This window comes from Macrobrachium nipponense, chromosome 42 (assembly GCF_015104395.2).
Source record: "Macrobrachium nipponense isolate FS-2020 chromosome 42, ASM1510439v2, whole genome shotgun sequence".
NCBI lineage: Eukaryota > Metazoa > Arthropoda > Malacostraca > Decapoda > Palaemonidae > Macrobrachium > Macrobrachium nipponense.
In genome coordinates this window covers 35,224,322-35,251,397 of record NC_061103.1, presented here as the reverse complement: position 1 = coordinate 35,251,397, position 27,076 = coordinate 35,224,322, and the positions used below count along the sequence as shown (strand labels likewise).

At 38.7% G+C, this 27,076-nt stretch overlaps 1 protein-coding gene and 1 pseudogene across 1 annotated transcript; one reads left to right on the top strand and one right to left on the bottom strand.

Moving 5' to 3' along the window:
• The window catches only part of LOC135213432 (sodium-dependent nutrient amino acid transporter 1-like), an 82,941-nt pseudogene that overhangs the window by 17,345 nt on the left and 38,520 nt on the right, over positions 1-27,076 (bottom strand).
• Positions 1,894-26,186, top strand: LOC135213096 (serine/threonine-protein phosphatase 4 regulatory subunit 2-like). The gene is given in 9 exon segments (XM_064246969.1): positions 1,894-2,015; positions 6,140-6,270; positions 6,890-7,011; positions 14,994-15,078; positions 15,080-15,126; positions 20,653-20,813; positions 21,374-21,564; positions 21,566-22,054; positions 24,651-26,186. Coding segments are annotated over 9 exon segments (1,773 nt in total). The 5' UTR covers positions 1,894-1,978; the 3' UTR covers positions 25,161-26,186.

Here is a 27,076-nt window from a genome sequence, read left to right as displayed (position 1 = left end):
TCAGTCGGTTGGTACTAAACCACTGAAAGTACGGGAGACTGGAGTTTATAAACGAGAAGTCTCATGATCCCGAGTCGTTGCTAAAACATGGCTTTATGACTAACGCCGCTAAAATAACTGCTATATCCATCTTATTTATACGTTCTTGCATATTAAGGGAGAGGTTAAGTATTAATGGGGGTGGATGTTGGATCTGCTCTCATCAGTTGATTTCATTAAAAATCATTTAGAGAACTCAGGTAACAACTTTTAATGTATTAAGGTAAAGTTCAGTTCTTTCTTCTTGTTCATAGACCTCCACTTTCACTTTCAAGTGTTATTGTTATCAGGGGTATTTTATATATATATATATATATATATATATATATATATATAATATATATATATATATATATATATATACCTCTTGTAAATGATCTACTGCAAATGATGGATGGGGACAAATGTGGTATCCTCGTCTTACTCGATTTTAATGTAGCTTCTGATGCAATTGTGTGTGAACTACTTCTGAATTATTTACAATCTCTGGGGACTATAGCTGAAGCCTTTGATTATTTTGAAGACTACTGACATGACAGAAAACATTAAGAAGAAGAGTAATCAAGCATGTTAGGTCAATACTACTTTATATATATATATATATATATATATATATATATATATATATATATATATATATATATATATGTGTGTGTGTGTGTGTGTGTGTGTGTGTGTGTGTGTGTGTGTGTGAGAGAGAGAGAGAGAGAGAGAGAGAGAGAGAGAGAGAGACTGAATGGTCAAATTTACAGCAGACATTGGATAAGTTAGGTTCAAGCTATCTGCAGATGAGACCCAGTTTCATTTTCCGTTAATCAACTTTGAGAATACAAATGAGGGAGACTCAATAATTTTCTCATTAGTGTTAAAGAACCGAGTAATTAAAATCAAACTAATATAAAATTGAGTTTATGTGGGTGGGGAAGGAAAGTAGCAAAAAAAAATTATTCCGGACTGTAATTTGGCTCTCGGTGCTTAAATTTATAATCGTATATATATTGCCTTTATATATATATATTTAAAAAAAATTTATCCACAACGTCCTTTCGTTTCTACCTAGCGCTGCATCGACAGTAAATGTACGTCAGTCCACACTGCGCTTCATTCTTATACTGCAGATTTCCACCAACGAATTCTGATAATAATGCGCTAGCTATATTGAATATTTAAGCAGTCCACAAGATTACATACTACACATCTTTGTCTGTGTTGCGCTTCGCCACTTAATCAGTTGTTCAACCCTCCACACCAAGCATCTTTCACAATCTTCTTCCTGTTCTCGACAAGCTGTCATCTAGGTACGCATGTTACAGAACAATGAATTATTCATTATGGAATTGCAAAATTAAATTATAATATTTCACCTCTTGACATCATCCATCATGGTTTATCTATTAAGATATGATTAGAATTATCTAGCAATGACTTCAATAGTTATCATTAAATCTTGTCTGCTTGTTAATAAACCATCATTTAGTTTTAGGTTTCTATTATACATAAAACAGTTTTCTTCTGCAAGCGTTAGTAACTTTCCACGATTATTCGTTCTAATTTATGCTGGCACGAGCTCTTGGTGATGAAGTTTTTTCGCCATCGTTTGTATCATGCACGATCCTGTAACATGTTTTTTCCCTTGCACCCGTACGTCAAGAAAATTGTTAGGCTTGTACCCTATACTGAAGTAAAATATAGGCTCTAACTGATCTTTATTATATATCAGTAAATGCAAAAGAATTAAAAGATATGTAATGAATCATCAGAAGATGTAAGTGTTATGATAACTCCATGCAAAAAATAGCGACAGTTTTATCGGCGAAAAATATGTACGCTCGTAATCCACAAGAGCTTCGCCATGTTGTTTGTTTTCAGTTGCACGAACGACAGTGCCAAGTGTTGATGGACCCTTCTGCTGTGACCATCTCATCGCTGACACTTGATTATGGACAACCTTGAGACTCTTCTAGAGGAACTAGAGAGTAAGTTAAAAGCCGAGGACTTGTTTTATGTAGGGAGATGGCGATCTAGAGATCCGGAAGAGGGAAATTAAGAGAGCTTTGGCCCCAGTTAAGGCAAATGAAGCCCAGTCGACCCAAGAAGCACCAGCTGATCAAGGTCCTGGAATGAGAGTCTGGTCCCTACGAGTCTGGCTCTTGCTATGTTATTTGAATATATTTCAGGCGTATTTGTGCTCATGGTAATGGTGGCGAGCGGAGGGACTGGTATGACTAATGAAGGAGTTTAAAAGGTCGGCGAGCCGACACTTCCTGCCGACAGCCAGAGTAGGCCAGCCTTCGGTGTACTACCTACCTACCTAGAAAGGAAGGGGGCGGGGAATTCAAAATTCTTCCCTGGGTTAACTTACGTTTGTTACCTAATTATCCTAATTTCTGAGACTGAAAACGGTTTTACCAGTGATCGAGTTAAGGTCACCTTTAGCTTGAGCTATTTTTATTTAGGCACAGGATATAGGTACGGCAGCCGTATCCCTGACTGCGATAGATATTGGTACGGCAGTGAATTGCGCATGCGTCAATTTCAGACTTCCTGCCGTACAAATAACATTGTGTATAGTAGGGGTACGTCAGATTCTGTGAGTGGTGCCGTATTGTGTTATTGACTTTCTGCAGATATGGTAGTTAGCTAATCATGCAACAGTTACCGTGCAGTTACTAAGAGCTATAGGTACAGCACTAGAAGGTAAGTGACATTTGTAATAATAGTCGAACTGAATTGTTTCGCTGAACATGTTCAATTCGAAATGTCAAAGTGAAGCAACATACTGTTATCACCAAAGTACCAAAACATTTTGACAGTAAAGGAAAATATGAAAAATCACAATAATACTTAAATATACTTACATTTTTGACTATATACATGAAAAAAAATAAAACTAAACTAATCTATCTGTGTACTTCATATCTTCTTTTAATCTCTCTGAACCGTGTAATAAGACATCGGTTTTAGCCGAAAAACAGATGTTTTCAGGTTTCAACAAGCTGAAAGAAAAAGCAATAGATGTCTACGAAGAGTCAAACTTTCCAGAAAATTTGTATATCCGTAGGTCATGAACGATCGAATCGGCCCCGAAAAGAGCTCCGAAGAGGAGATTCAGAGGTCTTGAAGTACACAGAAACCGTGCTCTGCTGTATTCATGGTAGTAGGGAAAACTACTAAAGTCAATCCTCTGGTAAACGGCCTAATCAATCTTAAGCAATCATCCAAATCAGATCCATTTTTAACAGCATGTTCCCATATTGGACGCAGCTACTGACTGCTGCACTACCTTACTAGCTAAGCTTCAAATCTTTGAGATCTTCTCTTCGGAGCTCTTTTCAGGGCCGATTCGATCGTTCGTAACCTGCGGATATACCATTTTCTGGAACTTTGCCTCCTCATAGACGTCTATTGTCTTTTTCAGCTTGTTGAAACCTGAAAACATGTTTTGCCTTCATTTTCTTGCTGTCACTGATATGCCCCTCAGTCGGTAAACAAGGGTTCGCGCATGCGCAATACACTGCCGTACCAATATCCATCGCAAATCAGGGATAACGGCTTGCCGTACCTATATCCATTCGTTTTATTTATCCTAGCTATGTTAAAGGGAAACTATTTTTTTCGGTAAGATGAGGGTACCTACTTAGGTAGTCCACGGCGGCCCAGACTATGGCAGTTGCTGTTTTCCTATGCAGTTTAGAGGTTTCGGCATGCTGCCCGGATAGGCCACAATTCTTGACTGATGCTCATGGCAGCGAATTCAAGTACTTTTTTGGGAAGGTGGCCACATTCTGGGATCAGTGGCCGCTATGTCGATCAGTCATTTACCCAATTTTTTCTTTTTTCTTCTAGAATTACGAATATTTTAATATTAATGTAATGGGGACATCTGCCTTATAGTAAGTCAAACAGGTCATTTCGTGGCAGTAAGCATATGCAAAAGGGTGCACTGCAGTGTTGTAATTAACGAGTTAGGTTACGTTAGGATAGGCTGGTATGCTAAGCACTGTAGGGTATTTCTACAGAAGCAGTCCGTATGGACTGCAAGGAACGTACTAATCGCAGATACGACATCCACTAGGGATTATTGGGGGCCGTCCAATGTATTTCGCCGTGTTTAGTACTGGCCCCTGGGTGGTTAATTACAGTCGTCCGAATAAATATTACTTAAAATTCTTGTTCAGCAGGTAAAACTGCATAGAAGAACTGCAACTGCCATAGTCTAGGCTGCCGCAGATAAGTACCATTTATCTGCCCACTGTAGTTAGGCCACCCAGGAAGTGGATACCTTTCACAGGTTTTTCTTAGGCTAGTCTAATTGTCAATTTCATGCTGATTCTCACATTCCATCAGCGTAGAGGCAGTATATAGCTATATCATGTTATATCCCTGTCTAACCTTTGTTGTTGGTTCAAACCATTTGATTTTATTTCCTGTGCTTCCTAAATATTATATGAGGGGGGTCCCACCGGGAACTAGGTTCTGTTGTGGTAGTGGAAACCAAAAAATGACTGAATTGCACAAACAGGTATGGCCTAAATGCTTAAAGTATAATCAGTATGGAAAACACATGGTTTATATACTATACTATGTACGTAATCAGTAATGATTAGGTTTATATATGTTCATAGTCAGTAATGATAGATTAGGTTTATATATGTTCATAATCAGTAATGATTAGGTTTATATATGTTCATAGTCAGTAATGATTAGGTTTATATATGTTCATAGTCAGTAATGATTAGGTTTATATATGTTCATAATCAGTAATGATTGATTAGGTTTATATATGTTCATAATCAGTAATGATTAGGTTTATATATGTTCATAATCATAATGATTATCTTCCATAACCTAAGCTAACCTAAGTCAGTCAGTTCTGCCTGACCAAGAGACTTTGCCACCACTAGAGCATTGCGTTGCACCTAACCCAGCCTTGATTCTTGTAAGTGATAAAGGTAAATTTAAAGGATGCACCCAAACCTTATCTAAGGTACCAGGTCCTACCTATTAGGTGCGTGTGTGTGTGTATATGATTGTGTTTATCCTTCCTGGACCTCCAATGTAATCTGATCTAGAGCGTCTTTGGGACTTGAGGTGGCTGCTCAAATGATCTTGTCAAGATTTTTAGCATAAGACTGGGTTATGAATGTAGAGTGACTGGTCTGTCCATACCTTTTTTCTCCCTCAGTGGAGCAGTAACTAAGGCTGTCTGTAAGATGTGTTGCCCTCCCATGTTTTTTAGCCAGATATATCTGTCTTCCAAATAGTATATTTTTATTGGGATATTACTTGAGTGAGGCTCTACTTGCTAACTCAAGTTCACATCCTTACTGCTCTGGCGTCCCTCGCAAGACTGAATATGAAGTAACAGGAGTCATCCATCCTTCTGCAGTTTGGGTATGGAATTTGGGAATTCATGTAATGACCAGTCTGTTGAAGATATTGACCAACCGCCAAATGAGGGAGCCTCCTAGGTATATGAAAAATGATGTTAGTACTTTTTTCTTAAGAACGAAAAACAAATTAGAGTAACTTATATTTTTCATATATGTATATATATAAACCAAAACCTTTTATCAAAGAGCACCTCAGTCACCCTGCTTTGTCTTTAAGTTTGAAGGAGAAAGTGGTTGATAATAGCTAAGTACTGTGCTTTATTAAAAAGTTCAATGACTGTCTTTAGTGTGTGTGGAAGGAAACTCTTGTATAATAAAGACTCATGTTTGTATACCTTTGGAAATATACAAATTAATTTATAATGTTGTTATGTTTAAATAAAAAGAATATGGTTTGTGTTCTTGTAGGAATGGTTTATCATAACCTTACCACAGTAATCCTGCATAGTTTCGGGTGACCAACAAGGGAATATTGCATTTTTGGAAAAGGCAATGCTGTACCTTGCAAATCACCCGCCACAATTAGATGACAGTAAAACTACTGCACCTTTTTACTGCTTAATAAAACTTAGTATTTGTAGGGAAAATGGAAATTATCTTCATAATTTAAATTTTTTCATAGCTAAGCCACATGTTCAAGCTTATTTAGATTTTAAGCAGATTATTTATTCAGTATACTAGAAAAATTATATTTTATTCCTTTTCAGGATTTGAAAAGAAGGGTGGCAATGGAACATCGAAGATATTAGAAGAATATATTCAGCATGTGGCCAAAACTGGAGATCCTTTGTTCCCCTGGCATAGAATCCGGTATTTCATGAGATTTATGTTAGCAACTGTAAGTATGTTTATGTGCAGTGTTTATGTATTTTATGGATGAATTAGTTGCTGACTGCTATAATTTAAGCAATACTTACATTTTTTTCATGCATTTAGTTTTTATATTGGTAAAATAGACCCAGCATGCTTTTTATCAGCTGTAAAAGAACCAATTACTGTATATCATTGCAGTCTTTTTTTTTATGCATGTGTTTATACACAGCGTAATCTGTTAATTGCATAGTTAAAAGAAAAGTTTATACTTGATACATTAAATTTTTACAGGAAATATTCCTTTTAAGGTTGCATATTCCATCATTTTCAGTGCTAATTGTAGCAGAATATTTTAGTTAGACTTCTGAGAAGGGTTAAATAACCATTTTTAGCACAAAATAATAGAATACTTATAGTAACTTCATGTTACTTATGCAAGAGATTGTTGGTACTCCTAAGAAATCTAGCTAGCCCAATCCTTTTCCAAGGGACATAATGTTATATTTACCCTTTTTTTTTTTTAACTAAATGATTGAAATTGACCTACTTAACTTTATGCTTTTTGGCGTGGATTTTTACAGTTAATTTCCTTTATTTCCGTTTCCATGTTATTTGTGTCCCTAACAAAAAGTACTTGCTTTCAGGTTATGAATGACTTTTATGAAAATTGTGGGGGTGAAGATGTTGGAGAATGTGGAAATGTACCAGCATTTTCTTATGTTCCTACGAGGGAGAAGATCCTTCACCATTTTGATACTTTTTCAGGGTATGTAGTATTGATACTGTGACTAATTCTTTCTGTTTTACCATTCACTGTTACTTCCTGCTTGTTCTATTCTGTACATTTTTTTTATGTAAAAAAATACCATTAGGTACATATACGTACTTAACTTGATGGAAAATTCTTAGTTTTGTGAATCAAGAGAAATATATTTTTTGTGAAATTATTCCAATGAAATAAGGATGACTCCAGATAAAATGGATTGTCATTGTTGGAAAGTTTCAGATGAGTCAGTTGATGTAAGACTACTGAGCCCTGTGGAAGCACTTGTATAGAAATATCCAGTAGAATGCAGGAGCTAACAAACTTCTGCTAGGTGTTTAAGCCCCATAGAAGGTTTTTTTTTTATTCTTCAGAAGTTTTCTATACTTTTATAGTTTTTCCCACATACATGATTTCCCACTTGCTTATACAGGGATTTTTTTGTTGCTTTGATATAATAAAGTTGCTCATTCTGTTGATTCAGCTCCATTAAAAGAAAATATTTATGTTCGTATTAGATCGTGAAGGACTTTGTCTGTAGCTTGTATTTTTTGACATTTTTTTGTTGTCTTTATCTTACTTTGAAGAAATGGGTCACCCATCATTGAGAAAACATTAATTATGAATTTGTTCATGAATCTTACCTGGCAGATATATATAGCTGTATTCTCCGAAGTCCGACAGAATTTCAAAACTCCCGGCACACGCAGTGGTTTCGGCCAGTGGTAGTACCATTCCCGCCGCCTGGGAGGCGGGCGTAAGGAACCATTCCCATTTTCTGTCAGATATTTTCTGGCCCCGGTGCAGACAACAAGTGTTTTCTGCACCTCCGTCATTGGATTTTGGAACTCTTTTGGTCACTTGAGTATCCCGATTGATTTTTGGTTATTTGATTATGATCGGTGGTTAGGCATACGCTAATTGTGGATTGTTTTTATTTTGGCTTGATTTTTCCTTAAACTTACGATGTCTGGATCTAGTTCGACTAGGCCAGAGTATGTTGTGTGGAAGAATGCAAGGTTAGGCTACCGAAAACTTCGGTAGACCCTCATACTGTGTGCGCGAATTGTAGGAAACATGTTTGTATGTTTGATGAGCGCTGCAACGAGTGTGAAAATATGTCTGATTCTGCGTGGAAGGCTTATGAATCATAGGTACGTAAACTAGAACGTGATAGTGTAAGGAAGTCTTCTTCCAGGCGTGTAACACAAGTTACCCGTCCAGTAGAATTTATCCCTCCAAAGACCTGTGATGCCTTCGGGCCCTACAATAGTGTCTTTGGAGGGTAATACCCTATCTGTGATTCTTAAATCTTTGCGTAGCCTGGAATCATGTTTGCATTGGAAAGTTATTAGTAGTGTAGAGAAGTATAGTGATAATGCCATGAGTGTTCATTCTATCGCGTAAGCGTATAATTTCTCATTGACAAAAAACACTACCAAGCGTGATGGCTTCTCCCTACCTCGGTGAGGCAGAATGTAGTAGGGAGGTAGCTGTCCAAGTGTCTAAAATACTCTACGTTTGTTCATTTAAAAACTTACCAGTCAGATATATGTATATATATATCTGTCGGGTAAAGGTGAACAAGCGATGTTGTATCATAGTAATATTATTTTTGCCCTTACGTCATATTACTATCAAACGGTTGTATGGTTCAAGTTATATACTCATACCATAGTTACTCCTACGGAGGACAACCGAGAGTGCGATTATTCTTGATTACATTTAATCGGTTCTCCCTGCAACTATTCAGGGGTTGCCGGTTTCCCTTTTTTTAAACATTTAAGGTATTGTTATGACAATACCAAGTTAGCCTTTTATATTTTGCAAATTCAGTTTCGATTAAATATACCAGTTTGATGGATTTTGGTTTCTGCTCTATAATGATAGGAAATCTATTCATTCGTAGAATGGTGTAGGTGGCAACTCAGGCAGAGCAGTGCGAGAACGACGAACGTTCTCTGAGTCTGCTGTCACTAATGCGTAATGCCAGTGCTCAGTTCCATCTGATTGTCTGCCATGCGCAGTATGGTTACGTCTCTCTCTCTCCTGCGGGATTGACGGACTAACCGTATTTCTACCCTACAATCACGGCCTTAGCCTCGGGTTGAGGGGAATTCTAGCATACATGGCTGAACATCTTCACTTTGCGAGAATTTTTTCATAAAAAAAAAATAAATAAATAAATAAATAAATAAATAAATAAATAAATTTATATATATGTGTATGTAGTATGTGTATATATATATATATATATGGTATGCTGTATATGTACTATAATATTATATATATATATGTATAGATAATATTATGTGTTAAAATGTATATGTGTGTATGTATATATACTATATATATGTATTAGACCTTTTTCGGTTTCTGTTTACCGCATGGTAACAGATTCTGTCCGAGTCTACAGCGGCATAGCACACATGATTTCCCTCGAAACAAGAATGATGTGCAAGAGATGCAGTCAATTAGCTCGCCGAGACGTCCCTTGCTCGATTATGAAGGGACTCCTTCCGCTGCCAAATACGACAGCGCCGAGCGCGACGCTCGGCAGGACGCTTGGATGGACGCACAACGTAATGCTTCTTCAGACATTCGCCGAGAATCAGAGAATAGTAATGGATCTCAGGAAGGAGACTTTTAGGAAGAAGCAAATGAACAATCTTCTACAGTGTCTTCAAATTACTCCTGTTTAAGTGAAACGCAGCCTTATTAGGGAAGGAAACATGCTCGGTGAGGGAATGAATGAATTGCAGGGGACCATTTCCTCGCTGGAGAAGTTTGTTTTCCCTGAATAGACTGAAATTCACAGCTCTCCAGTTTTTCCTGCAGAAAAACTGGAATAGCATAGATGATCTAGAAATGATTCTGAACATCTCTCATAGTCAAGATTCGTCTATAGGTGATGTCATGGCTCATAATCTCATAGAATTTGAATCTTGAAAGATTACTTTAGTCTTCAGAGACGTCCTCCCCGCGCAGGAGTTGGAACTCTCGGAGGGTCTCGCTCCCTCTGAGGAGAACAACGAAGACGCTATAGGTCGCACAGGCGGCCGTCGTCTTTGGTTCCTCGGAGGGGGACGCTCTCGTCCGTTAGCTCCTTCTGCTTTGCAGTCGTCTCCTGGGCAATTGGAAGACTTTCCGCAGTAAAAGAGAGCTAAGATGTATGATGTATGGTCTCAGGGAGGGGGACGCTTCACGTCCTCTCTCTTTTCTACTGTGTTGCGATCTTCACCGGAGAGGACGTCTTCCGATGAGTATGCTTTTGAGCGCTTCGGTCGCTCCTAAGATATATCCTTGGCGGTCCATGTGAGAAGGAGGAGGGCTTCCCCTCGCCCATCGTCTTCTCAAAGGATCAGCCTTTGCCTGAGAAGGAATGTTCTCCATCGAAAAGGATGATTGTGTCTTTGCAACAACAACTTGTTTTGTTGATTGCAGTGAGAAAGGCAAAGCCACATCGCGAGAGGAAGGATGATAGGCTGCCAATCAAGAGTCCAGGCAGTCCCTTCTCCTTCTCCTCGTTCCGCTCTTTCGCCAGTTGCCTTGCTCTCTAGATTTCATGCAGCTCTCCAGAGGTTGTCTAGAGAGCACGGTTACCATCTTCCCGAACGTGTGTCAGTTGAGAAGATGAAGAGGTCTTGGTTCGATGGCTTCGAGCCTCTTTTGAAGAATAGTTTCAGCCTGCGGCCCCTCAGTCTCCTCCTTCGCAATTGTTATCTTCGAAGGACGACTGGCTCATTCATGCCTCCACTCAAACGCGGTGTCTGAAGGATTTTCAAACAACTTAATCGTTGGTGAAGTCCCTGAAACTACTGGTGAATTTTGAAAAGTCACATCTGATCCCCTCCCAACCCAATCCATCGTGTATCTGGGGATTCAGATGGATTCAGTGGCTTTTCGAGCTTTTCCGTCCCAGGGACGTCAGCAGCAAGGCTTAGAACCAAAGTGTTAGCCCTTCCTAAGGAAAGATTCGTGCTCGGTGAGGGAATGGATGAGTCTAACTGGGAACCATTTCCTCGCTGGAGAAGTTTGTTTCCTTGGGGAGACTGCACCTCAGACCGTTACAATTTTTTCTCAAGTACAATTGGAAAGAAAACAAGAATCTACACATGATCTTGGAAATTTCAGGAGAGGTAAAACATCACTTGAAATGTTGGCTAGATCCAGTGTAGCTGTCGGAGGGCGTGTCTCTCAAGCTTCAGAGCCCCAACCTAGTGTTGTTCTCCGACGCTTCCACCACGGGATGGGGAGCATCATTAGGGGAAAGAAGTGGCAGGCACCTGGAGAGGGGAACAGGTGTCCTGGCACATAAACCTAAAGGAAATGGTAGCCATCTTTTTAGCTCTCCAGTTTTTTTCCAAGAAAAAGTCTCTCGTCGAATAGTCCAAGTCAACTCAGACAACACCACAGCTCTGGCGTACTTGAAGAAGTAGGGGGAGGAAACACAGTCTCAGTCCCTTTTTTGCTCTGGCAAAGGAGATCTTGCTGTGGGCAAGGGCACTGGACGTCATGATCCTTACGAAGTTTGTAGCATGAGTAGAGAATGTCTGGGCAGATCTCCTCAGCAGACGAGGTCAACTTCTGCCAACCGAGTAGACTCTGCATCAGGAGGTATGCCAAGAGCTGTGGGGGTTATGGGACGTCCGCTCGTGGATATCTTTGCGGCGTCCAGAACGAAGAGGCTTCCACTGTACTGCTCCCCAGTACTCGACCCAGCTGCAGTGACGATAGACACACTTCTCTGGGACTGGACGGGGATGGACCTGTACGCCTTTCCCCGTTCAAGATCTTAGGGGAAGTCATGAGAAAGTTTGCGGTGTCGGAAGGGACGAGAATGACTTTGTTGCGCCCCGTTCTGGCCTGCGAGAGAGTGGTTCACAGAGGTCATGGCCTTTGCAGTAGACTTCCCGAGGATGCTTCCAGTAAGGACAGATCTACTCAGACAGCCCCACTTCGAGAGGTACCACAGAAGCCTCTTCGCTCTGAGTCTGACTGCATTCAGACTATCCAAAAGTTGGCCAGAGCGAGAGGCTTTTATACGTCAATGGCGAAAGCTATTGCCAGTGCAAGAAGAGCGTTTTCCAACGCAGTGTACAATCGAAGTGGATAGTCTTCAGGAGTTGGTGCAAGAAGAACGGCATTTTCCTCCACCACGACCTGTGAGCCAGATTGCTGACTTCCTTTTCTGAGAAGGGATCTAAAACTTGCAGTCTCTACAATCAAGGGTTATAAGAGTGTGCTTTTAGTTGTCTTTAGGCACAGAGGCCTGGACTTGGCGGACAACAGAGACCTTCACGATCTCTTGAGATCTTTCGAAACGATGAAAGGTTCAACAACCCAAGTTGCCGTTCTTGGAACTTGGATGTAGTTCTGAAGTTCCTCATGTCCAGTCCATTCGAACCTATGCATGAAGTGCGAGCTTTTATGAATTCTTCTTGGTTCCATAACAATATGTCATAAAGGACATATGAGCTGTCACTTACGGGAGATGCAATTCTGTGTTGACCTCCAGTTACACGAAGGATGTCAATTCAACCTACAAGAGATCCTTTTCTCTTGGTTGTTCGTGTCTGCGGATATGTTGCTGGGATAGGGAGCCGACACTGATCCTTAACTAGTGAGTTAATTTTTAGTTTAACTCTTTTTAAAATTAAGCGCTAACCCTCGTGTTAGGATCAGGTGATCGGGATCGGTGTTGTGCTCCTTAATTATGCTAATAGGCATAGGTATATGGTCATATGAGTGGATTAGCACACCCTTGACAAATGCCAGTTAGGCTTTGCCGAGTAAGTGGATTAAGACCCCATCTGCAAACCCACAAGAACTCTTACCCATAGGTCACAAATTCATCGCTGAGGCTTGAGACGAAGCAGACTCCTAAGCATAGCTAGGGAAGTCAACCCTCCGTCTGAAAAAGATAGGAACCAAGGTTTTAAGAGGTCCTTCTGATAACTTGTGGTGTTTGGTCCAGGAAGCCAAGGTTACCAGTGTCAAAGAATGCTTTTGGCTTTTTCTTGAGGGCGACCATCAAGAAAGTGCATTCATCCTGTCAAGACAGTGATATGAAAGTGTTGAAGGTGATGCGCATGGACTGAGGGCTATTTCTACGTCGGTAGCCTTCCAAAAGAACATGGCACTCAATGACATCTTGAATGCCACATTTTGGCGTAGTATTTCAGTGTTTGCCTCTCACTACCTCGGGAGGTGAGGATTACATACGAGAACTGCTACTCTTTGGGCCCATATGTCGCAGCAGACAATATATTGGGGACAGAGAGTAGCACTCTTCCTATCTTTTAGAAAATAATATGTTAGTTTGGACTTTTTAATTTTATTTCTTTTTATTTTTTATTTTTATTATGTTTATGTAGGTGTTTAGTTTTTTGTGGTCTTGGGTAGGCCGCCTTAGGCGGCCTTCCCTCCATTAGCCTTGGTTTTACGAAGTTTAACCAGATAGGCTAGGTCAGGTGGTAATGTTTTTGCTTCGCCCTCATAGTAGGGTAAAATGTTTTTGTCACAGTGTGGTCACGCCCCCATTGACAAATCATCTGGAGCTGCACCAGCAACATAGGTCACGTCCTTGCTGGCACCTCCAGTGAAGCATTAACAGCATTCGGTGTCTAAACAACACCTATATTGATCTGTCACATTGTGGTCACGCTCCCCGTGACAGTTCATTAGAGCGCACCAGCTACACAGGTCACGTCCTTGCTGGCACCTCTAGGAATGCAGTACCGAAATTGCAAAGAGGTCTATAATATAGGATCTAGTTGCATTGTGGTCACGCCCCCGTTGACAGATCCTCTAGAACTCAACAGCTTCACAGGTCACTACCTAGCTGGAGTCTCTAGTAAAGCAGAAGCAAACTTGGGTGACGGTACTCACGAAGTCAGCTATGCTAACAGTTAAGGAACCAAAATATCAATCATATATATGAAATTGTTTCCCAAAATCGAATCTGTCTCCCCCTTCCTCCAAAGGTGGGATTCAGCTATATATATATCTGGCAGGTAAGATTCATGAACAAAATGATATTGTTATGATACAATAAAGTTTGTTCATACTTACCTGGCAGATATATATAATCAAAGTGCCCACCCACCTCCCCTCAGGAGACAGTGGCACTAGAAAAATCTGACAGAAAATGGGAATGGTTCCTTACGCCCGCCTCCCAGCGGCGGGAATGGGTACTACCACCTGGCCGACCACTGCGTGAGCCGGGAGTTTTGAAATTCTGTCGGACTTCGGAGAATACAGCTATATATATATCTGCCAGGTAAGTATGAACAAACTTTATTGTATCATAACAATATAATTTTTTCCCTTCGTATTTTGCAAAACCCTAAAGCTACATTTCTAGTAGTAGATGTATTGAACTGTTACAATGTATGGTTGAACCGAAGTTTTGGAAAAATAAGTCGTCTTGGGCTTAAGCCTTAATGAAGATTCATAGATTCATTAATAGGAGGTTAACTTGATGTTCAATCCAACTTGTAGAATTTAGTTTAAGTGATAATGAAAAATTAAATTTTTTCCTGATCACTTGGAAGTAGTTTATGAAATGATGGTACAGTACATAGATTGTTTTGGCTAGGAAGTAAATACACTGCAGTAATAAGAGCAGTATTTTATGATATGATAGAATTATTGCCTCAAATTCCTAGTTTATTATCATATAAAGGATTAGTTTATCCAGACCTCTGAGCCTAATACAGGCTCTTCCCGAACCACTGGTTCCATGCAACGTAAAAGCACCATACAACGAATGGGCTGGTTAAGAATTCCTAGTTTAAATAGTTCATTATGTTTTACTGAATTTGTGACAATAATTGAAAACTAGTAATGAACGTAACATAAAGATCATCAGTCTGTGTTGCGTAGTGGACATGTCACATATATTTTTGTACAATTGTTATGAAGAATTAATTAATTTGATGTGTCTTGTATTTGATATTCATTAATTTTTTTTTCTATTTCAGAGCTCCTTTTACCATACAGAGACTATGTGAAATAATGATTGACCCTACCAGACACTACAAGAGGACAGACAAGTTTTTGCGGGGCTTTAGAGAAAAATGTCTTAGTTGTATCAACCATTGAACCTGGAAGGCAGTATGTATTCCCATTTTATTTGGTTCATTTAGCACTTGCCTCATAACTGTTATTGCCAGCAGTGTGCTAATAAAATTGCATTCTAATCATGTTGCTTTGCATGTATGTGCAATTGACCTTTCATGGCTTACTGAAAAAATCTGGTTTATTTTTTTATCTTTGTGACTGTTTAATGATTTGATTCTATTAGATATTGATTTGATTCCTTGTCATATTTGAATTGCATAAAGATTGTGACCTGCAAGTTAAAGTTCTAAAAGTTTTCAACATTTTACGAAGTGAAGTATCAAATTCATGTGTTCTTTTAACATTGTAGAACACATAAGCTTAATCAAATTGTTTGAATGGTGGTATTTTCAAGAAAAATACAAACCATTACCTTTTCATGTATATGGAAGAAAAATATAAACCATTACATTTTCATGTATGGATATACCTCTGTATGAGCTGAAATTGGTCACTGAAACTTTGTAACAAGTTATTTAACAGGTGGTAGGTGCTATCATCAAGCTTTGTTGTTCAGCCGCAGTCAGTGATGTTTATCTTTCTTTGCTTCTCTCTGACTGCCTGAAAGTTGAAACTTTTTGGGATATTTCTTGTGTGGTGTGGTGTCTGTTTGTGTTTTTGCAATGGAGGATAAGAAAACGGAATAATGAATGTGTGCATGATGAGGGTTATTCTTTAACTGCTTTGTCTTCCATGTTGGTTGATCCAACTACATTTTTGCTTCCTGCTAGTGAAGTTTTTGCCTTCTTGAATTACCCTGCAAGGAGTGTTCATGCTGGTCCCTTTGGCCATGGAATAGGTTTGGTAGGAAGTTTTAGGAAGGCCATGAAGCATTCACTTGCTTTCATTTGACACCACCAACATTTTTGGCTCCTTCATCCTGTACTGCCCCATCCCAGTCTAGCTGTTTGTGTATGCTTTCTTACTCGGTTTGAGAGGTGTATGCATAGGATGGTGGGTGGCCAGTAAAAGCTCTCTTCTAATGACAAGCAAGGTGCATAGCTTGGGCTCTTCCTAGGTGAAACCCTGATGCGTACTAGTGCCTTGCCACCTCTTACCCTTACTATATTGGCTGCTCATGACCACAACAAAGGAAAGAAAGACTTACAAACTGCAAATGAGAGTGCTGACAACCTTCCGCTACCACCACTAATTTGTCACTCCCTCCCATCACCATTTTTCTAACTCCTGTCCTCCGTACGTTTTATACATGATAACAACCATAGAATAGTCTATACATAATGAGAGGACTGGCTTACAAACAATCAATACAATTAACAGTGTACTTTCTATTTCTTGAATGTATAAAAAACCCCTCATTGCTACTTCACCTTAACTCATGTAATGAAAATAAACCAAAATAATAATTTTTGATAGCGTTAGTCGCTGTTTTCGTCCTCAAAGGATTTACCCTCCATGGTATGTGCCAACGCCCCATGTTGATCAGACTAATAACAAAGAAATATCTTTTAGCTGGGTATTATGCTATATTGATGAACACTATGACAAATGATAGAGTATAATGGACTTCAAAGACAAGACGGCATTTTGATCCTTGTCCCTTCAGTGAGGCTGGACCCAGTTTCCTACATCAAAACCTGTAGAAGTGACTATTGCGCATGTGCATCGGCCATCTTGTTTTATGCTCTGGTCGGTTAAAAGACCAAGATCCATTACTCCTCAAAAGCCAGACCCCTGTATGAAAGATTACATGCAGAAGGCCCTCTTAAAAGGAGCCATAGAGAAACATTCTTACATTCGTCACCAGGCACGTTTCTTTAGTATTCCCAAAAAGGATTCTTTAGAACGAAGGGTGATCCTCGACCTGTCAACATTGAACAAACACATTGTTTGCCAAAAGTTTCGAATAGCAACCATTACCCAGGTACGCTCTGTCATTTCAAAAGGGACCTGGACAGTTTTTATAGATGCATATTGGCACGTCCCTGTTGCTGTTCCTTCCGCCTCTTCCAAGGGTTCCGGATAGGAAAAAGTACATACAGATTCAAGGTCATGCCTTTCAGGCTAAACATTGCCCCGAAAATTTTTACAAAATTGGCGACAGTAGTTGTTCGGGAACTTGGGAAAGAAAGAATACATGTGATAGCTTATTTCGAATGACTGGTTAGTCTGGGGAGCCACAAGAAAAGGAGTGCCTGAAAACCCTAGGAACAATAGTCAACAGACTCCAGTCAAAAGGCTTTATAATAAATTGGAAAAAATCCCGCATCACACCCAGCGGATGTTTTCAGTGGCTGGGAATGTGTTGGGATAAGGTTCACGGCCTTTTGTATCTTCCCCTCAAAACTCAGAACAGAATAAGGAAAAACCTCAACAGGTTCCTGACACAGCCCATTGCTTCCAGATAGTAATTCATAGAGCACGTGATGGGTCTTTCTGCTACAAGTTTGCATCTATAACAGATCCAGTACTCAAGTTGCAGCTCAGAAAACTTGAACAAATTTTGGATGTCACATGCAAGAAAAAGGATGTGAGACAAATCTCACAAAGTGCATCAGAAACTTGGGGCGATACTTCGGCCATGGACACGGAAGGAATCTCTGGCAAAACAGGTCACCCTGACTCCTCCATTTGTAAAAGTAACAATACCCACAGATGCCTCATTGACAGGTTGGGGAGGACATTGGGAGGATCGTCAGGTAGCGGGGAGGTGGTCGGTTACTCTGAAGAATTGTCATATCAGTTTCCTAGAGCTGATGGCTGTCTTTTTGTCTAAAGAAACTCAAACCTCCAGACCAGACTTTCTGCTGGTCCTAGACAATACGACTGCAATGTCTTGCATAAAAAAATTGGGATCATGCTCACCTCCTCTCAGTATGGTAATGTTAGCCATTTTTCGGATGACACAGGAAAAGAAGTGGCATTTGTCTGCAATTCACCTTACAGAGTCTCTCAATGTAATAGCAGACTCTCTGTCAAGGAATACGACAGCCTCAACAGAGTGGTCATTGGATAACCACTCCTTTCAAATATATACAACCTACTTCACAACCGGAAGTGGACCTGTTTGCCACATACAAGAATCACAAACTCCCAGTATATATGTCCCCAAATGTAGACAATCAAGCAATAGTGAGAGATGCCTTCCAACAGGACTGGAACAACTGGAAGATGATATAATTATCTTTTCCCTCCATTGTCCCAGATTTCGAAGGTATTGAACAAGCTCCTAACCTTCGAAGGAACAGCTTACCTAATAGCCCCAAATTGGCCAAACAGGCATTGGTTCCTACTACTTCAACAGCAGACGAAGAGGTCAATTCCATTACCATCCACTGTACTATCCCAGAAAGTAGGAGGGAAAGTCGTTCACGCATCCTCCTTTCTAAGCCGAGACCTTCACGTGTTGCCTTTTTACATATAATCTACCGTGAAAACTACTCGCCCAATATTGCTAGGTACCTAGTGCAAAAACTACGGGCACCATCTATCTGGCAATACCAGTCCATATGGAGAATATGGTACCAGTCCGTATGGAGAATATGGTACCAGTCCATATGGAGAATATGGTTAGATTATATCCAGAATGAGAACCCAATCGAGATTTCTATAGAAACACTAATGAATTTTCTTATACACCTCTCTGAAGACAAATATCTTGCAGTTACAACAATTATAGCACACAAGGCTGCATTAACAGAACCCTTGTTTTATGGATTTGGGATTGATTTCAACATAGAAATTGTCACTTCCCTTCTGCGGTCATTTTCTGTACAGAGACCCGCTCCAGAAAGACTTCCAATTACTTGGTCCCTGAATAAGGTGCTCAAAACTTTTATGTACTTCTCAATTCTGACCTGACATAACCACTTTGTGCATACTTCAAAAAGCAATCTTCCTGGTTGCATTACTATGAGGACCATGTATTAGTGAATTGGGCTCTCTTAGACGGGGACGATTATATCGCACAAACTGCTGATAACCAGTTATTGCTATCCTCTGGGCCATCATTCCTGGCCAAGAATGGGAATCCTGTAAAGAGGAAACATCTATCCTTATAAGAAAACTCAATTTAGCAGACGAAACATTATGCCCAGTTCAAGCACTTAAGGATTACCTAGAGATCACGGCAAATGTTTCAGAAGGTCCAATTTTCCTACATCCTAGCACGAACAAACCACCTTCTCTACAAGCCTAAAGAATAATTTTAGTCCCTCATTAAAAAGGCTAACCCACATTCCTTCCACCATTTCCGAGATCCCCCAAAAACCCCCCCATGATATTAGGAAAGTAAGTACATCATTGGCTTTCTTCAGAAATGTATCATTTGAATTAGTTTCTGAATGTACTGGGTGGTCATCAAGTCAGTATTCTTAAAACAATACTGCCATAAACTGGAACAAATTTGAATGCACTGTGTATCAGTAGGTGGTATGGTTAGTCCTGACCCCATAGGCACTATGACAGAAAACCAGCGGTCTCCCTAACGGGTGTGTATGCTGACTATCGCTGGGGAAGGTGCGTAAAGGTCGCAACCATACCCAGCATACTTAGGTAAGTTACCATAGAACTTTATGCTTAAAGTATATCCTATTTGTTTTTCGTTATCTTTTATCACTAAAGCTAGTGGCTTGACATTGGACATGAAATGATTTAATCTTTAAACTTTGAGATATTTGGGATGAAAAATTTGTGAGCTTAAGTTTTTCATCACCTGTCAATTTCTTTGTAATGCTCCTTTGAGGACGAAACAGCGACTTCGCTATCAAAAATCAGGTTTTGACGTAGGAAAAACCTATTTTTGATAGTCGCTGTTGAGTCCTCAAAACCCTCTCACTTCCCTGACGAAAAACCATGGGATTTAGGTAAAGTACATCTGCATTGACTAACAGAGTAATGGATCTTGGTCTTTTAACTGGCCAGAGTATAAAACAATAGTCACTTCTACGGTTTTTGATGTAGGAAACTGGGTCCATCCTTGCTGAAGACAAGATAAAATGCCTTCTTGTCTTTGAGTCCATTATACTCTATCACTTGTCATAGTGTTTATCATTATGGCATAATACCCAGCTAAAAGATATTTCTTTGATATTAGTCTTGAATCACCATGGGACTCTGGCACACCATGGAGGCTAAATCCTTTGAGGACTCGACAGGGACTACCAAAAATAGGATTTCCTATGCCAAAACTTGTTTATTAAATTTATAAAAACTGACAGGTAATCACACATCTCCTTCTCCCTCCCCTCCAACCTCTTCTAATCCTAATCCCCCTCTAAACTCCAATTCTTTACCCTTTACTACATAATTTCTGATATTTTTCAAAACTCCTGCTTTAATCAATGCATCAGCTATTTGATGCTTCCCTTTGATCCATCTAATCTTTATGTCTTCAGATTCTATTGTTTCTCTTATTCCTTAAATTCCTTAAAAGTTAATGGAAAAGGATTTCATCGGAGTGCAGAAAGAGTAGCAATGGCCAGGGAAATAAATGCGATTCATTTTTACAGTTGAAATTAGTATAGATTTATTCAGATTTTTCTCATTCCATTATTTCAGACGTCGCAGTGAAGATCCACAACAGACTTTGGTCAATGGCCTTCAGGATGGTGGTTTACACTCTTCTCCAATTTCGGGTTCATCCAGGTTGTCTTCTCCCTCACATCAAAGTAAAAGAATAGCGTCGCCACAGCCCACAAATTCAGTTAATAATGCCAATGGTATGTATCATGCATTGTAGTCTTGGTAATTATATAATGAGAAGCAAGCATTGTGGATAGGCTGTCTCTTTTAATATTGGTATTGTAGCACGTTTTGTAAAGATTATTTTAGTTTTTATTTGCTGTTGCTGTAGCATATGGTTTTTGGTTTTTTTAGTTTCTTAGTTTCTCATGTGGAGGAACAGAAGACTATAAATAGAATATAACACAAGTATCTATCCATTGATTAAACACAGGTTTGTAGAGTCAAAGGAATTATTATATTGCAGTTGTCCACCAAAGCAATAAGGTGCCACTTAGGTGTACCAGCGTAGGTTTTGCTGGTTCAAGGTAACTTTTGTTTATTAGAACAACTTTTTTCACAGTATTTTACATTAATTTAACTGAGTGAGAATGATAATGATGTTAATTGTGATTTTTCATGCTCATATTTTTATATTAAAATTCCAGATAATCACATTTTAAACTTCATTTTATACTTCTTTTTAGGAGTTTAAAATTTAAGTTCATCACTGTTAGTGTATGTTTTGAGTTATGTTAAGTTACTTTATAATTTGCAGACTTCTACGATGCTGAATTGAATGCCAGCGATAGTCATGTAAGTGGTTCTGAAGCGAACGGGCCCAATGGAATACCATTAGATGAGAGAAGCATTGAAGCAATGGCAGAGATTGTTGAGCCCCTCATGAAAAAGCGAAGGATGAAGGTTAGCCCCTTGGAAAAGCTTTGGGGTCCTATGGCTCACCTTGCCACACTTGCAAGACAAGGATAGTACTTACATGTCTATATCAGAAGCAGAGAGTCTTGAAGCAGAAGGAAGTGATGAGGAGAGTAATGCCAGTAGCAGCAGCAGTAGTAGTGCAAAGACGGATGAGGAAGCAATGGAAACGGGAGAGGCAGAAGCCACAACTTGTCACACTGAAAGTGAAGACACTAAAACCACAGAGGAAACGTTATGTGGCCATCAAGTAGGAACCAGTGAAATGACATTGCAGGAGGCAGAAAATCCAGATGAAGATTCTATAAGCAAAGAATTAAAAGATGAAATGCCCGTACCAGCAGAGGCATGCTCGTCGGATGTCATGAATGCAACAGAGTCAGAAAAGTCAAATGATGAAAGCAATTCTGTAAGTTTGTCATCCGATTCATCAGGTTCTGGAACAAATCAAGGAAGTCCAGATTCTGTTGAGGATAATTCTGAGCAAGCACAGCCCCATCCACAGAAAAAGGAAGGTTGCAAGGTAAGTGAAACATCATTGTCTTTTTAGGGCATAGCATTTTCTAATGTAAGATTTATGTTTATCTGGACATTCCTTGAGTTTTGTGTAAAGCATTTTTCAAAATTATTACATGTTTATGTCTTGGAAGTAGTAGTTGCCCCAAATTATAAGGGTATTTTATGGTTTTTCATGCGAGATAGGGTTTAGTTGTTGTTAAACATAAAAATAATGTCAACCATGGGTTGGTTGTCTAGTAGACAGAAGGTACTCACAGATTGTGAAGGCATAAATATTGTTAATGGGTTGTGTGAAAAACCTTTTTTTCTTGTAAGGTCAGTTTTGCACAGATTGGCACCTCTTGGCATTATTACTGAGCTTATTTTAAGCGATAATTAGTCCATCTTATTATTTTGAAGGTTAATCCAAGGTTTTTGGGCTATCATATCAGTCATTATTTTGTTTAATTGAGTCTTGTAAGTCATGTTAGTCAAGTGCTATTATATACGTTATGGTTGTGCCACAACCAAGGACTTCGTAGTGCAGGTGTTTTCCAGAAAAGGGCAGTATTTCTAGAGGTTCAGTATTCATTTGTGATGAAACAGATGTTTTTATTTGCTTGTAGAATTTTTCTTTCGGTATGTATTTCTCATCATGAAATAATAAGAAGTGGTCAGGTTAAAACATGATTTAGTCATATTTTTATTAGTTTTATAAAAGTTAAATATTACCCAAAACAATTTTTTCCACTTACACTCCAAAATTTATAGTAAATGTAATGATCACTGAATATATTTTTCGTATACTTGGAAGGCAACTACATTTGAAATAAAATATAATATTTACATGGATGATTTTGCTATACAGTATACTACACTTCATGAAACATTACATGCTTAATGTATCATGAATAGTGGAACTGTATAATAACAATAGACACAAGCCTAATCATTAGGTTTCCAATTCTCCACAGAAAATACCACAGCAGTTTTTATTTGGCAAAAATGTTTAGGAAAAAATGAAAAGTGAAGATTTATTACATGCTTTAAGTCAGATTGCAAAGTTCTTAGGCTTAATTTAATGTTTGTAACACGTGAATTGTAAAGCCCATATAGCATTACAAAAGCACATTAAATTTTATTAAATGATTGCACACAAATTTTGGAACAGACAAAACAAGCCTTGATACTGCTGTACAAAGCAACTTTTGTCTGTTCTAGACAAAGGAAGTCAGAAATACGGTTCAGCCTTGGATGCAATTTTGAAAAGTCTGGATCCAGTTCTTCAAGAGGGAAGAGGGATTCAGAATATGCAAAGGAGCTTTAAAGTCTTCCCCAACTTGAATTTGGTGAACCGCCACTTAACTCTCCATTGTCACTTCTCAAATAGAAATAATGCATAGTGAAGTAAAAATACAGGCAAGTGATTCACTAACAGAATAAATGTTTGATCAAAGAGAGATATTTACAAGTAATTATTCCTCACCTTTCCCAATTAAAGCCAACAAATATAAATATCAAATTTCCTGCAATAATAGAACTACGTACCTCCTCCCTGGATTATGCCCTGGATTATGCCTAGGTACCAGACTTGTATACAGTTCAAATATTTATCCAAAAACTCTGTAGTACCCCAGAACATCATAAATAACATATAAGATACAAAGATTCACATTATGCAACATACACTGATGGGCCCAAATCTTCTCAGATATTGGATTTGCAGCCATATCACCAAACAAAATAAAAAACTTTTTCTTGCCTAATAGTGCTTCTGTTTTCATAGCAGTATTGTGCAATAGGATCAGCTATTAAAATCATTAGATATGCCAACCAACAAATTAAATTTTCACTTCACAAATTATTTGTTGTTAAAAATGGAGAAATATGTTAGATTCTTGCCCTTGTAAACATTACAGGAAATGAAGTGAATAAACAAAGTTGCAACAATTATGACAATTGCATATATAGATATTAGTGGTTATAAAATATTTCTGAAACCCATTACTGGATACTAATTAATATATGTTAAAGTATATGACATAATGAGCCTGATAGCAACAAACCATTGTTGGAATTGGGGTTACTTGTGTCATAGAATTTTTCTCTCGTATGACCCATGGACATATGCTGTTTAGCCTACATGATCCAATTCATATTAGTGCACTGCATAGTAACACTACCAGTTAGTACATCTTTTGGAACGAATCAAAGAAATATTTTCAGTTTCAATCATTTTTAATTAACCAATTCAGTTTCAGTAATTTTCAAATAACCAATTGTAAAATTTAAAAAATTTTATTTAATATAAACTTTATTAATAAAGAAAAATCCTTCGGGCCAGCCCAATGGGAGCTAATTAGTTCAGTGGTATGGTTAATCTACTTGATGGTAGTGTACCAATGATGTAGGTAGTCTTGAAATTAGGGGGATGTTTTCTTCTAGTGATAAATTTTGTGCCAGTCATGTAAATTTTAAAAATGAATGACAATTCATATAGTATTTAGATAGAATGGATAGTTATAATCTGGTATTTTAAAAGCTTAAATTCTAATGGAATTATTTCAGTTACACATCCATTTTGGTTCTTTAATTTTCTTTTCTTTTTTTCTTTTTTGCAGGGTGAGAAAGCTGGAAGCTCAGAAGCAGCTGCAGCAGATTTAGACACAGCTAATGAGGCTGATGATGATGTATCTGAAGGAGCCTCAGCTCAAGAGGAACCAGGCAAAGACAGTCATGAGGCAGACAGCACTTCACAAACCCAAAGTAATAATTTCAGTAGTCAGTCGTCTGCCTCGGGGGTTGGATCTTCCACCTCCGTCACCTCTTGTTCTTCACCTTCAACGGCATCGACCTCTGCAGCTTCTGTCACCTCTCCAGTGGCCTCTCCTCCCTCAGACTCGGGAGATCCCACTACGTCACAGATCTCGGCATCTGCTTCGTCCCAGCTAACGGACACCACATCCACGGAAACCAACGAAGATTCTGCCGAACCTAACTCGGCACCTTCAGAGGATGCGTCTACTACGTCTAGTTTACCAGAATCAGATTCTGCTGCCGGTGCGACAACAAATAACGATGCCACCGAAAGTACAGACATGGAACTTGGCTGTTGGTGCGATACCAAATAGCAACACCTCAAAAAACACAGAGACACTAGTGTGGAATGACTGAAAGCTTAACATTTTGTCAGTTGCTCAAGTCCTTTGACAGGTCTATATGATGTCTGAGAGGAGCCAATGGAACAAGAGTGGAAAAGAAACTGGGTGAATTTGTGAACATATTTTTATATGATTTTATTGACACAACAGTACCTGCCATTTGGAAATGGTTATACAGCAAGATACTTTTTTAAGTTTGATGTGGGAGAGGGGTTGCTAAATTTTTTTCTACTAGCCATTTCCTGGCTTCCTCAGACTTCACTCTGGTTTTTTGAGATGTCCAGCTGACACAAGTTCTATTTATCTGAATGATAAGCCAAGCTGTATAAATGTGATAAAAATAGAAATTATTTTCACAAATATGGAATTGTATGTATGCTGTTTTGAGTTCTTTTCATTTGACACCAGATCTCCGTCATAATTTTTTAAAGTCAGTGAACAAAATCATAATACAGTATTGTAGTGATAGGAAGGTGCTTTTACTGTTTATTTCTATTTTCTTTTGTGTAGTCTTCGCCTGAAGCTGCTGCCATGATCTATGCAGTCTTAGGCCTATACTGTGTTTCTTTGTCTGTGCATAGGCAACTACTTCAATCTCTGCATAGGCTGTTGTACAGTTACTGTATTTTGTTCCATAATTTTATTTTTGTTTGTTTATGCAGGAATTTTCTAATATTTAAGAAGTCCCTTCCTAGTGTAGTTTTATCTTGGTGTGCAGAGTAATATTATTATATTTTTTTTCCCTTCAGGGTGGGATATAGTTTTTGTTTTTCAAAGAAAGTTGGTATGTTAATGAAACCAAATTTGGTAGATAGATTTTTTAAATATTATATTACACCTTATCCAATGAATTTTCTTTTATTAATTTTATTTAGCAACCTCTTTTAAATATTTATAGTAAAAAGACCTTAAAGAATCATTGTAAGATAGTTGACCTAATAGGTTAGCATGGTTTTTGTTTTACCCTTGACAATACAGTGAACAGCACAGAATCCAGTATTATTATACCAAAAAAAGTGAATGTGACATTAACTATTTTTTTTTTCTAATTGTCTTCTGATAGGAAGTGATATTTTTGTTCAAGAATAGTGAGAGAATTAATTTCAGTGTAACAGTGATTTTTAAATTATATCGAAAAGGGATTGTAGTTTTAAATATTCAGCAAAAGAAATGGACTTGTAGAAAAGTTTTATTAAAATGACATGGGTATTTTAAGTATCTTAACCAAAGAAAATTACCATTGACTGCCATGTAAAGTTGGTCCTAGGTGATTTTACACTAAAATACAATCTAAGAATTTGCTCCTGTCTCTTCCACCCAGGTTTTGCTTGAAACACAGTTTGCTGATTTAGAGCTATCCTCTCCTTGGGTAAATTCAGTCTCTGGAAAGTACACACAAAGTAAGGGTTAGTACATGACATGTCTGACTGGTAAACACTGGTACCATGATGTGCTTGCCTGCAATCATTCCACTCTTTTCCTGGCCCGTGGCTCTCCATCTGCCACAGGGTTGTGTTCACATGAAAGTACACATACCCGTTCACCTTTACCCACTACTAGTTCAGGCATCACCAAATATACGGCATCATATGAATTGGCTTGGAACTCATTTTCAGGTACTGGTCTTCTATGGACCCATTTCATGCGGCATATACATGTTCCTTACCTGGTCAATTTGTTTGGTCTGACATCCTCACAGGCATAGCTACTTCTGAATTGAGATAATCTACTCGCTTGATGTCACAACCTAGGGACATAATGGAGCACCTAAGTACACTTTTTCATGTTACCCACCTCAGTTTTGTTGGGTATTAGCCATCTGGTGCATTTGAGGTAGCATGTCCTGCATGAGTGACTCCCTCTGTGCCTGCTTGGGAAACAAATGA